Source organism: Bactrocera neohumeralis, unplaced genomic scaffold (genome assembly GCF_024586455.1).
Source record: "Bactrocera neohumeralis isolate Rockhampton unplaced genomic scaffold, APGP_CSIRO_Bneo_wtdbg2-racon-allhic-juicebox.fasta_v2 cluster09, whole genome shotgun sequence".
NCBI lineage: Eukaryota > Metazoa > Arthropoda > Insecta > Diptera > Tephritidae > Bactrocera > Bactrocera neohumeralis.
The window spans coordinates 13,171,582-13,185,182 of record NW_026089622.1 but is presented as its reverse complement, the minus strand read 5'-3'; the positions used below and the strand labels follow the sequence as shown (position 1 = coordinate 13,185,182).

General features: G+C 38.9%; 1 protein-coding gene across 1 annotated transcript; it reads left to right on the top strand.

The window, feature by feature from the left end:
- The first annotated feature begins 248 nt into the window (after positions 1-248).
- Positions 249-862, top strand: LOC126764618 (uncharacterized). The gene is made up of 2 exons (XM_050482285.1): positions 249-458; positions 519-862. The coding sequence occupies exons 1-2, from the start codon at positions 249-251 to the stop codon at positions 822-824; spliced, it is 516 nt and encodes a 171-aa protein (XP_050338242.1). The 3' UTR covers positions 825-862.
- The last annotated feature ends 12,739 nt before the right edge of the window (positions 863-13,601 follow it).

Below are 13,601 nucleotides of genomic sequence, written 5' to 3'. Positions count from 1 at the left end.
CATTAAAAGCAGTTTTGATTTTAGACAATGCTCCTTGTCACCCTGGAGTAGAAGACTTAAAGTCAGATTGTAGATCAATTTTTACTATCTTCATGCCACCAAACGTCACGCCATTGATCCAACCGATGGACCAAAATGGAATTAGATTGACAAAGATACATTACAAGACAAATTTATTGAGATCAGCGTTTAGAAAAGCGAACACAGATGAATATTTAAATAATTTAAATTTAAAAGACGCTGTTTGTATGTTGGCACATGCATGGGAACAATTAAGCCCTGTCGTCGTGGAAAAATGCTGGCATCCGCTTTTAAAAGATGATGTTTTTAATGAAGAAGGAGCAAACTGTAGCGAAGATGACGACATTCCCTTGAGTGTCTTACGTTCAAATACAATTCAGCAACAATCAACAGAGTATGCGGAAATAAATAATTTGCTGGAGAGCATAGTTCCAGAAGTAAGCCCTCATTTTTTATATGTGAAAGTACTAAATTTAACAAAGAAATATTTTCCACAGGTTACGTTTAATACAGCAGATTTGGTTGCTTGGGTTTCAACGGATGACCCTATTGAAGACTGGAATATAGTGGATGACGTTGCTGTTTTAAGTTCAGAAGAAGACGAAGAACCAAATGAAAAATGCAATATAACCGCTTCAGAAGCCGTTTCAGTCTTTGACAAGGCTATAGAGTGGGCCGAAGAATACACTAATTCTCTTCCTAAAATAATGGTTCTTAAAAATTTTAGGGAGGAGGCTGTGAAGCAATGCCTTAAAGCGAAAAAAAAGCAAACAAAAATTGTTAATTTTTTTTCAGCAGAATAAAGTTTTGCTTTCTTATTTTGTGAATGTACAAAGATGATCTCAAGAATAAAATCTATTTAACTTTTTTGAAAAAATAATAAAAGAAAGTGTATAAAATCTTAATCTGAGTTGAAGCAACAATCTTGATTGAGGGAACAGGCCTTGCACGAATTAGTTCCCTCAATCGCGATTGCACTGCATGTACATTAACATAGATTACAATTATATTAACCAGCGCAAAATATAATCGGTAACAACACTGTGTCATCACTTACATTTTGGCATATACCTCGTTTTTTTGCGCTCTTCGCATGCTATGGATATACAATATTAAACGGATGGATGCTTATGTATAGGGGCCATTCCATCAATTGGCGACATGATTTTGTACCCGTGGTTCTCCGATTTTGACGAAACTTTAGAATATCATAATATAGACCAAAATAAGAATATCTGTAAACTTTTTAGAGGTCAAAGTTGCTCCATTGTTTTTTGGCGCGCAATTCAAATTGAGATCAAACAAAAATGTATAGCATTCGATTTCCTACAAAACCTGAGGAACAAGATATTTTTTCAAGGAGTTGGAGGCGAGATATAAATTTTTCTATCTGATAATAAGAAGAAATAGAAAACTGTATGTAGGAGGACTTTCCCGTTACAATTAAAATCCCATGTTTGGAGAGGCTTTCCTAGAGGTGTCTAGGAACCTATTTTTCCGAGTACCAATTTTTTTTAATCACTCTAATATATATATTACCACTTTTCATCTAAATGAACACAGATTCAAAGGAATCTAAATCTCATCAATTTCTGAAAATACCAAAAATGATTTCGGACGAAAAAAGTCCTTGTACACCGGCAGAAGCTACACGCTCGAAGCAAGGTGCTCAAAACAAAAACGGGGTAAAGATATTTCGTACGCTAATTTTTTATCAGAGAGTGACAGCTTAATACGATACTGTACTCGATTCTCATCTTTGCCGATTCAAGATAACTCTGAATCGGTACTATAAATAAAGAATCAAAACATTGACAATTTTTGGACACGTCTCCAAACGGCTTATGACGCCATTGTAGAAACTGACGATTAGGATCTTCCGGAAAATTTCAAACCTCGGCTTACTCCAAATATGAAAATTGCCTCGACCAATATGAAGAGACAAAAGCCATGATCTCTGATCAATTAAAATTACCAAAGTCAAATGCACCAACTTCACAACTGAGAGTAGAGCTGCCACAAACACAAGCCCAAGAGGCAAGTTCAGGTATTCACCTCAAAGTGCAAGCATGCGACACAGAAATATTTCATGGAGGTTATGAACAATGGCCGTCCTTCCGGGACATGTTTACGGCCGTGTACATAAACCATCCTAAATTATCACAAGCGCAAAAATTGTATCACCTCCGATACAAAACAAAAGGTCAAGCAGGCGTCATAGTAAAACAGTTCGCTCTTAATGACAATAATTTCAATTTGGCTTGGGAAAAAAAGAACGATACGAGAGTGAAAGAATATTGGTCGACAAACAAGTGACCATATTAATGAATTTACCAAAAATTCAGAAAGAAACAAGTGAAGAATTCATAAAACTTCAATCCACTGTTTCGAATTGTTTGTCGGTTCTATCGACACAGAATATTCCCACTGACAACTGGTGATCCCATACTGGTAAACATATGCTCCGTGGCATTACCAGAAAAATCGTTGCTTTTGTGGGAGCAATCGCTCTCTTCGCGAAGAAAGTGCCCAACGTGGCAACAAATGAAAGATTTCCTAACTACCCAATATGAAATTGCGGAAAAGATAGATAAAAAAATGGTCAGAATTAAAAACGTTCAACACGACCTAAATCGAAGCTTCATTAGGCCCCAAGCTAATAACAACAACAACTTAAATCGTAGTTTTTTCAAAACACATTCGTTCACTTCCGAACAAAACAAACACACGTCATGCGAACTATGTACAGGAAGGCATAAACTCAAATCTTGCTATAAGTTTAAAAAATTGAATATTAACGAAAGGAACAACTTTGTCAGATCAAAAAACTCTGTACAAACTGCTTGTCCCACTCACACACTCTTAATAATTGCGAAAGCAAATTCAATTGCGTATATTGCCACAAAAGGCATCATTCAATGTTGCACTTCAATAATTTTCCCAACACACTCCAAAGTAGCGCTTTCTCAAAAAGAGCCAAGGCTTTGGTTGCAACTGCAACTCCCGAATCACCAAATTTCGAAGTTTCCCAAGAGACACCATGCTGCTCATTAAAAACTCAAACGCTGCACAGCGAGATTCAAGGTAGGGTACTACTACCCACAGCCGTCGTCTCCATAGAACATCGAGGAGAACCGTTTAATCTCAGGGCTCTGTTAGACCAAGGATCACAACGATCTTTCATAGCGTCTAGGGTACAAAATAGGCTAAAACTGCCAACAAAACAAGACAGTGTAGGGCGGAAGAGTAGTAGAAACCTCGAATAAAATCTGCCTCATTACCCTAATTTTCCCCCAAGCGGATAAGCGAATTTAAGCTGATGAAATAGTCTTACCGCAACTCACGAATATACTCCCAAGCTATCATCTAAATAGCAAGCAATGGCAAAAGGTTACACACCTAAAGCTAGAAGATCCCAACTGCAATACCCCCGCTCAAATAGACCTTCTATTAGGCAGCGACCTTATATCTCAAATTATTCTAGAAGGTGTTGAAAAAATTCCAAAAACACTTCTAGCGCAAAATGCCATTTTCGGATGGGTCCTAAGTGGCCTAGTTGCGGAGCCAGTCACAACTATGACAACTCAATTTGAGGAAATCTCAAACGAATACCTCAATTCACAATTGATAAAATTTTGGGAGTTAGAAGAACTCCCCCCCATTTCAATCACAACACCAGAAGATCAGTATTATGAAGACTTGTACAAAGCCACAACTACTAGATCAGATGATGGTCGGTATGTCGTACGACTACCACTAAAACAACAATTTCCAGACACACTCGCCTTAGGTCATTCTCGCACCTCTGCAATACAGCAGTTTCTAAGTATGGAAAAAAACCTACTTAGAAAAGGTGAGCTCCAGCAAGATTATGATGGTGTCTTAGAAGAATAACTCCATTCAGATCACATGGAGGAAGTAAGCCCATGCGAAAAAGTCATAAAATGCAAATATTATTTATTCTACTTGCCACATCATGCAGTAGTAAAGCCTGACAAAAAAACAACAAAAGTTAGAGTTGTCTTTAATGCCTCGAGATCCACTAGTTCGGGGAATTCCCTAAATGATATTCTATTTACGGGACCCACACTCCAACCAGATTTAATGCTCCTCATATTAAACTGGCGTATATTCAAATATGTATTCAACGGGGACGTCGAAAAAATGTATAGACAAATAGTCGTACATAAAGAGGATCAAGATTTTCAGCGCATTATTTTCCGAAAATCCCCCAATAGTCCACTACGCGACTTCAAGCTAAAAACAGTGACCTTTGACGTTAACTGTGCCCGTACTTAGCCATTCGAACACACGAATTGACTGAAAACACCAAGTCAGAATTTTCTTTGGCAACCCAGGTGTTAAAAACACAAACGTATGTAGACGATATTCTGTCTGGAAGTCACAGTCTTCCACAAGCATACGAATCATTATCACAGGTGATTCAAGCCCTCAAATCCGCAGGGTTTCCATTAAAAAAGATTACGGCAAATCACCCAAATATATTAAAAAACATACCAAAAGAAAATTTGTTGGACACTAATTTCCTCATATTCGAAGAGGAAAGTACTACAAAAACTCTGGACATCCAATGGAATGCGATATCGGACCAGTTTTCATACACGACTGAGTCCATATCCGCATTATCCGCCATTACAAAACGCCAAATTCTCTCCTCTGTGGCAAAACTTTTTGACCCCGCAGGATGGCTATCGCCAATTATGATACAAGCCAAAATCCTGATACAAGAATTATGGCTAGATGGTACCGACTGGGACGAGCAAGTAAAACCACTTCGTCTAGAAAAGTGGTCCCAGTTCGCGAGTAATCTGAACGACATCTCGCAGATACAAATTCCAAGGTGGGTAAACTATTCTCCCGAATACAAAGTGGAACTACACGGCCTCTGTGACGCCTCTGATAACGCATATTGTGCCACTATATATGTGCGCACACAAAGCGATACCGCAACCACAAGACTCTTATAAGTGGCAAAAGCAAAAGTTGCGCCTCTAAAAACGATAAGTCTACCTCGACTTGAACTCTGCGGCGCAACGCTACTAGCAAAACTAGTTTCCATGGTGCAGATCCATTTAGACATGGCGAAATACAAGGTATATCTTTGGTCTGATTCCGAAATAGTCCTAGCCTGAATGGAAAAACCATTCAGACCATGCTGACAATCCTGCCGATCTAGGTACAAGAGGGTGCAAACCCCTGCACTTTGCCACCACCACGCTCTGGTGGAATGGCCCTCTATGGTTAGCAGAATCTTCCGATTCTTGGCCACAATCGCCAAAGGGCAACATAATTGCTTCCGAAAGTCGAAAAATCGACACCTACCACACGATATTGGAGGATAATGACATCCTTGAACGATTTTCATCGTTTCCCAGAACCCTCGGAGTAGTCGCCTATATGCTCCAGTTCATAGAGCGACTCAAGCATAAACTGAAAGGAGCAATTTACCCCCAATGCGATACACTGACGCACCAAGCTTTACAAAAGGCAAAGGTCGCTCTTATCGCATCAACTCAAACGCGCTACTTCAGCCGCGACATATCATTACTAAGAGAATCGAAGCCGATTGATAAAAAGAGCTCACTCTTAGTTCTAAACCCGTTTCTGGACACGAAAGGGCTGCTTCGGGCCAATGGTCGGCTTGCTAATTCAAGCCTAACATACAACGAGCGCCACCCTGCAACAACGCTGCAACTTTGCTCCGCCTACAACTTTGCCACTACAGGTGTCGATTTTGCTGGTCCTTTTCAGATAAAGGCTTCCATGCTAAGGTCTCCTACCCTCATGAAAGGCTATGTGGCTGTTTTTGTCTGTTTCACAACGAAAGCAGTACACCTTGAGCTATGTACTAATCTGACCAGGGAGGCTTTTCTTACGGCATTTCCTCGCTTCGTCGCAAGACGGGGCTTTCCTTCAAAAATCATGAGCGATAATGGCAAAACATTTATTGGAGCTGAAAGAGCTACAAAAAAACAGTTTGTGGAGTTCATGAAACAAGTCTCACCTGACAAGCGTTCCTCATTTGGGTGGTTTATGGGAATCAGCTGTAAAAGCTTTAAATCTCATTTCCAGAAGCTCGCTGGCAACCTCAAATTCAATTATGAAGAATTCACGACATTGTTAACCAGAATCGAAGCCGTTCTGAACTCACGGCCTCTCGCAAGACCCCTCAGACTTTGCTGCCCTTACCCCAGGGCATTTTCTAAAAGGAGCGCCTATTCTGGCCGCACCTGAGCCAGGCATGGAGTCTACATCCTTACTAAACAGATGGGAACGAATTAAAATTCTCCATCATAATTTCAGCCGCCGATGGAAAAAAGAGTATTTAAAGGACCTTCGCAAAAGGTATAAATGGAAAATCCCAGAACAGGCGCCAACGCTTGGAGATTGTGTCCTTGTTCACGACGATTGTCTCCCCCCACAGAATGGCGGCTTGGCCGCATAGAGAAACTTCACTACGGTTCAGACGGTCACATCCGGGTGGTTGATCTCCGTACGCAAATTGGAGCGCTAACCCGGCCGCTTGTTAAACTATGTTTCTTGCCAACTGCCGCTACTTACGAAAACATAAATAATAACCATTCCTAAACCGATCCGAAAAGCCGGGAAAAATAAAATAAATTAATAATAGGTCGAAATCATTAAGAAAAACCGCAAAGATAATTATAATAAGCTTCAAATCTAAATCTATATATCGCAACCCCACAGACGGTCGATCATTTAGTCATGCCACCTAAAGTGGCACCCTGTTCATGCGCGCTTACAGGCAATCAAATTATAACCATTACGATTTTACTTTCTTCATACAGATTGATATGGACGCCGATGCACCTGTAACCCCCGCGCTAACTCTCCGTTCGGCTGTTACTGTGCCTCGCTCGGGATCTGTTCCAGTAGCAGCGCCCCGAACCATCACGGCAGCAACGGCGCCAACCGTTGCACGAAGCTCAACACGCGCAGCACCGACGCCGGCGCCTCCGGAACCGCACCGCACCAGATGTCCGCTCCGTTGCCGTTCACATAGGCTGCTCCATTTTCAAGGGAATGTTACCCGTACAACGTGAGAAGGTTGCACAGGCACATGGGCACTGTTTAAACTGCTTGGCCCAGTCACACGCCAGGCAGGAGTGCGAATCTGACACCTTGTGCCGGTTGTATGAAAGACCGCATCATACCTTACTGCACCGGAACGCCGGACATCCTGTCTCACCGACTGTCCTCCGCCGCCGTATGGCCACCCGACGATCGCAGCCAAACCATGTGACACGACCACGACATCCAGAAGCTGTATGGTCCTGGCGCCCACTCAATGCGACATCCACGCGCAACCCGATAAGGCCACAACCTCACCGTCCCACCGGCCTCAGCGGCGTTGTAGCTACGCTACAGGCACTACAGCGTCTACTAGGCTAGTCCTCGCCTAGGGGGGCCGGGATGTCGAAATGAACTCCAGTCGGCCGCACTAACCTACACAACACTCTCCACATCAACACACTAATCATGAAAAGAGGCAGCACTGAATAAGTACAACACTCTCTACATCAACAAGCTAATCAGGAAAAAAGGGTATCACTGATCCTCTCCACATCCAACGGTTTTTGTTCCTGTTTCATTTTGTACCCAAGGGAAGGTGAAGCTGTGCCGGCACTTGTTCCACACAGTTCGAAAAGACACGTACGCCGACACACGCGCGCACCGGTCAGTTCACCAACACCGCAACATAAAAGGAAAAATTTAATCTATTTAACATTCGAAGTGAGATTGTGAAATTTATATAGTGAAGAAGCGATTGTAAAGCTCATATAGCTCACCAAGATATTTTAAAGTTTATATGTATAGCGAAGAAGAGATATAGTAAAGAATAAATACGAAAAGATATTGTGAAACTTTTATTGTAACAAAAAAAAAATAAATAAAATATACTACAGCGTTCCTGCACCCTAATAAGTTGTGAACAGAATAAATACACTCTTTTATCTTTGAACGTAGTTAATAATAAACGTATTTTTTCGGTAAATTTATATTGATTTTCCAAAAATACCAAAATTTCTATTAATAATTTCTCTTATACATTTTTATTCCACTTTTTTTAAATAAATAAACAAATTTCACAATCAGCTTTCTAAATGCACAAGTCTGTCACCATAAAATTTCCATGCGCATTAGCGTTGCTTAATGCGTATTAATTTTGCTCGTCTGTAAGGGCTACTATGGAGTAAACTTTATATAACATACATGTGGGATTGCAACCCTAACCTGTCCTGCGCACGCATGCAACTCGTAACATACACCCTGAATAAACTAACTTAACGAAAACATTGAAACTGACAGCGACGGTTAAAAAGAAACACACGCACGATTCTGTGACAAGCTAAAATAATAAAAAAAAAACAAATTTTTACCTAAAACTGTAAAGCAATTGTTCGAGGGAACGTGGAGCGAACTTGGATCCGCCGTTTTTTTTCAAAGAAGTGAAGTAAAGTAAAGTGACTGGTGTCGACCGTTAAAGGCACCGTTAACTTATAAGAGCGTACGGAGAATTTCTAAAAGGGTACAGTGTCGGGTACTCATAGCTTGGCGTGGAGTGACCGGTGGCGACCGTTAAGGGCACCGTTAACTCAAGTCGTTGTAACGCCGATTCGGCGTTGTTAAGCGCAGTGAAAAGTAAGCAGCGATCCAGATTTTGCGGCAGCAGAGAGTGAGCACCGATCCAGATTTTGCGTCAACAAAGAGTAAGCAGGAATTCAGATTGTGCGGTAGCAGAGAGTGAGCAGCGATTCAGATTTTGCGGTAGCAGAGCGTGAGCAGGTTAAGTAAGCAGCATTGGTACTGTTGGCGAAAGCGTCGATCTATGCAGAGTGCGTGCAGGTGAAAACACGAAGATGAGCAGCGGTGAAACTGGGGCAGTTAGCTTATAAGAAAATTCGAAATAAGAAGTAGAAATAATATTCTGAAATTTTTATTATTATTAAAAAAAACTTAAAAATTTTAATCAAATTATAAAACACATTATATGGTAATTGAAATGAGCTTTGAAATAAACAAAATAAAACAAAGTTGTTAAAAGATTAGCTGTGAAAATTAATTGTCTGAAATTTAAATTTAATTTAGAAGAATTAATTCATTATTCAAATTCAACATTAATTATTATATTAAATACCTAATTTGTATTCAAAATTCTATACCATTTACTTTTGTTAACATTCGATATGGACAATCAAGAGATTTTTTATTGACAGTGAACGGTTTAGTGGAAAAATTGTTGGCACTGGCTTTATCGACAAATGGCCGTAAAGCTACATTACAGGACAGACTTTGTGAGCATTTTGGACTGACTGTAGATGCAGAAGATGATAGCTCAGACAGCGAAACTAGCTCATTGCAAAACAACATGTTGCCGGCGATGGGTTCCGGGTCTCCGGTCTTCCCTCTACGCGATCTCGAGAGATCTCTTTCAACTTTTAGTGGTACAGGACAACACCCAGTCAAGTAGTGGCTCAATGATTTTGAATCTAATGCCATGGCATGGCATCGTTAGGTGGACTTACAAAAGTTTATATACGTGAAACAATTATTGAAGGGCGCCGCGAAAATTTTCGTTCGCAGTCAACGGGACATAACTAGTTGGAGTACAATTAAACAACTCAAAAAGGATTTGGGAAAGTAACATCGTCAACGGAAGTACATCGTGCACTTAGGAATCGGCGAAAGCGCCCAAATGAAGATTACCGCGAGTCCTTTTATAGCCTTATGGACTTAGGTAGGCCAATAAAGCTCGAATCGAATATTTTGTAGAGGGGATCCCAGACACCAGACCAAACAAAGCTAATCTGTATCAGTCTAATTCGATAAAAGAATTAAAAGTTCAGATCCTTTTTTATGAAAAAGTTCGCTCGGGGCGTCAACCCAATGTGGGTACATTTCAAAACAAGCGTGAAGACAATAATTCTGTTACTAAAGACCAAGGAAGAGAACGGAGGTAAAAAGCGAGGGTGCAAGGGTAAATACACTTGAAATGATGCGTATGGCGTTTTTTTGCGGCATAATTTTCAAAGAATTATCTATTAGGGGGGTATCCTAGTCTAGAATTTTGAAAAAATCGATTTTTTTTGCATATTCTTAAAGACTGGACCTTCAAGAATATATTCCCCAAAGGAATTTTTAAAATTCCTATTTACCGACTTATATCTATTTGAGTGACGCAGCGTGCAACTGCCTGCAGTTAGACTCAAATCTTTAATCGCGTTTTTCTCGAAACTACTATTTTCAACACTTCTGACATGATTTCTCAAGTTCTAATAAATCGATTAACTTGAAATTTTGTGTGGACCTTCTTTATATATCTCTCTATGGTTGGAAATAGGATTATTAAAAAATTTTGATTTTTACTATTTTAAAAAAATTTTTATATTTGCCAAAAACCGGGCAAAAAATTCAAACAGTCGCCATTTACTGAAAACTTTTTTTTTTATTTATCCTAGTCAACTGCACGATAGCGGCATTTGTACTGATTAAATTTTTTTTTTTTTCAGATCACCCAAAGTGTTGAAATCGTGTCAGGAAGGGCGCACCCTTATTTTCAACCCCCGCCACGCCACCACGCCGCAATTAATCAAATTATCACAAAAATTTGTTTGTTATTTTTTTTTTTGTACTCTTAAAATATCAATAAATATCTGATGAAAAATTGGATACTAAAAATGTTCTTAGTTTTTTTTTTGATTGCACTTTAAAAAATGCCTTTAAATAGCATTTATAGACTAGAATACCCCCTTAACGAGTTTATGTTGTCAGCATTGCTAGACACAGGTTGCGATCTATGCCTCATGCGTTACGATGTGTTGATGACGTCATGGAAAGATTGATTTGTCCAATGATAAAAATTATCTTCGGTATCTTTTGGTAGTTTCATAATTTCAGTTAGCATAGATGGAGTCAAAGTGGATATCAATTTCCACGTTGTGCGTGAACGTGACTTTATTTACGAGGCAATAATCGGGAATAGTGTATTAAAGCAGGTTGATTTGGTTATAAAAAAAGGCGAGGTAGAATTTAGAGCAAAGGTGAAGGGAACGAAGGTTCAAATCTCCATAGTAGAGTAATGTGAAGGTAAAATAGAAGTTCTTAATGAGTTTGAAGATCTGTGTATGGTCGCAGAAGTATTGCAGGAGGAAACTTTACAGATAGATTTGTCGCATCTCGAAGGAGAACAAGAAAAGGCAGTTTCCATGAAAATTTGTTTGACTGGTGATACTCCGGTATTTCAATGACCAAGATGAATATCCTACTCCAATAAGTGCTTTGTCGATAAACAGATTGCGGAATGGATGGAGCAAGGCATAATCCATTTTTTGAGGGCACAATAGACCAAAAGTCGCGGTGCATTCCTCATGTATTAATCAATCAAGGCATAATCCAACCTAGCGTTTCAGAGTATGCATCGCCGATCGTATTGGTGGGGAAAAAATGCGGAACCAAACGTCTGTGTTGTGACTACCGATGTTTGAACGAAAAAATCATGAGGATAATTTTCCAATGCCACTCATGGATGACGTTATCGAGAGATTACAAGGCGCAAAAGTATGCACAACGTTAGGTTTACGGATTGAATTTTCCACGTGCCGATAGAGTCCGGTTCGCGGAAATATACGTCATGCGTGATCCATCAAAGTCAATATTCCAATTCCCCGGCAGTATTCACTCGATACATTTTTGCGGTGTTTCGACATTTAGTGAAGGATGGCGTCGTAGTAACTTACATGTTACGACGAGGGTGTACATAAGTTGAAAGCTGTGTTGAACAGGGCGGCATGTTATAACATAACGATTAAGTGGGAGAAATGCCAGTTCCTGAACACGACTGTTGATTTTCTGGGGTATATTATAGAGTGTGGTACAATAAGAGGTCTATGAAATAACTCCCACAAAATAAGTCCCACTTTTGAAAACGAATTAAGTCCCACCAAAATGAAATGATTTAATAATATACTTGAAATGAAATAACTCCCACTCAAAATGAAATAACTCCCCCGTGAATAATATATTTCTTAAATGAAATAAGTCCCACTTTCATAAACGAAATAAGTCCCACTTTTTCACTGTTTAATTCGATTTCAAATAAGAAGTATTTGGCTCTTCGAAAAAAACACACGTCGAATAATATGAATAATCAAAGCAGAGGAATAATAAAAAATCGTATGATATTACGAATTTTGATAGAGTTCCAGAATTTATTATTAATTCTTTTTTCAGTCAAGGAACGTATATGTATGTAGAGAACGCCTACTAGTAACAACGTTTGGATTCGTAAATGGATTAAGTACAGATCAATTGTTCTTATTATTAAGTGGAAACCGTTTCGGAAGGACCATCAGATTAAAATTATCGACCTTTTTAATGGCTTGAAGATCCAGTGCATGGTAGACGGTATTATAGCTTTAACGTGGCATTGGGATTAGTTGTATTTTGTAATGGTGACACGAATTCCAATTTCCTACTAAAAGTATAATAAAACACATACATACGTAATTGCGTCAACAATTTTTTTTAATGTTGTTTTTCCAGTAGTTAAGTTCGGTGCCTATTTGTACACATTTCTTTAAAGTTTTTTTATTATAGTAAGTATAAAGTAATTAATAACAAAAAAAGGAGAGCCATGAGAGATAAGGAAAAAAATTATGGTTGTCCCTTTTACGAAATGTCCAATATATAATTTTTTGCATAAGAAAAAAATGAGAAATAAAGCCATAATGGCTTTATATTTCATGGCTCTATCGAACCCCTCCATAAAAAAAAACATTTATTTATCAGATAAATATTTGAAGGGTCTCATGAACTTCTGCACGACAGAATGGACATACTAGTTTACTGGTTTGATCAATTTTTGAGTATGCATTGTAAGACAGCATTCATTGCAAAATTTCAAGTGCTTACAATAAAAAAATAAGATATTTGGCTGCTTTATGAAACAAACCACACACATATTATTAATTGTATTCTGGTTGGTTTCAATATGGTTTAACGACTCGTCTTCAATGTCCTCTTCCAAATATGATAATTCTTCAAAAAGATCTTCTTCAGGCTCCATTTGTACAATTAAATTATTTTTTGATAACACCAATTGGTCAAGGAATTTAGAAGGAGTTATAGTACCTTGTAAGAGATCATTCTTGCATTTCAAAATCATATCTGCTTTCAAACCACAGGACTTTTTAATACGCTTTTTCCCACACTACCATTAGTATTCCTTTCCATTAGTACCTTGTAAGAGATCATTCTTGCATTTCAAAATCATATCTGCTTTCAAACCACAGGACTTTTTAATACGCTTTTTCCCACACTAGCATTAGTATTCATCAATAGTTCAAATTTTCTTACTTTTTCAAATTCTTGCATCTGAAAAAATGCTACAAATTTGAAAAAAGTAGCCTTCTTTGGAATGATTTTTCCTATTGCGCTATTGTAAGCTTCTATTGCAGACGTAGTGCGGATTTTAGAATCGAAAACTGAAAAGTTATGTGGACCGATCTGTAATAATGAAATCATAACACCTTTTTGTA

What these genes read in the sequence shown, in the direction of transcription:
- LOC126764618 (XM_050482285.1), top strand. Translation starts at nt 249, where the DNA reads ATGTTGGCACATGCATGGGAACAATTAAGCCCTGTCGTCGTGGAAAAA. An exon ending in TGGAGAGCATAGTTCCAGAA is followed by an intron (nt 459 to 518) that starts GTAAGCCCTCAT and finishes TATTTTCCACAG; the next exon opens with GTTACGTTTAATACAGCAGA.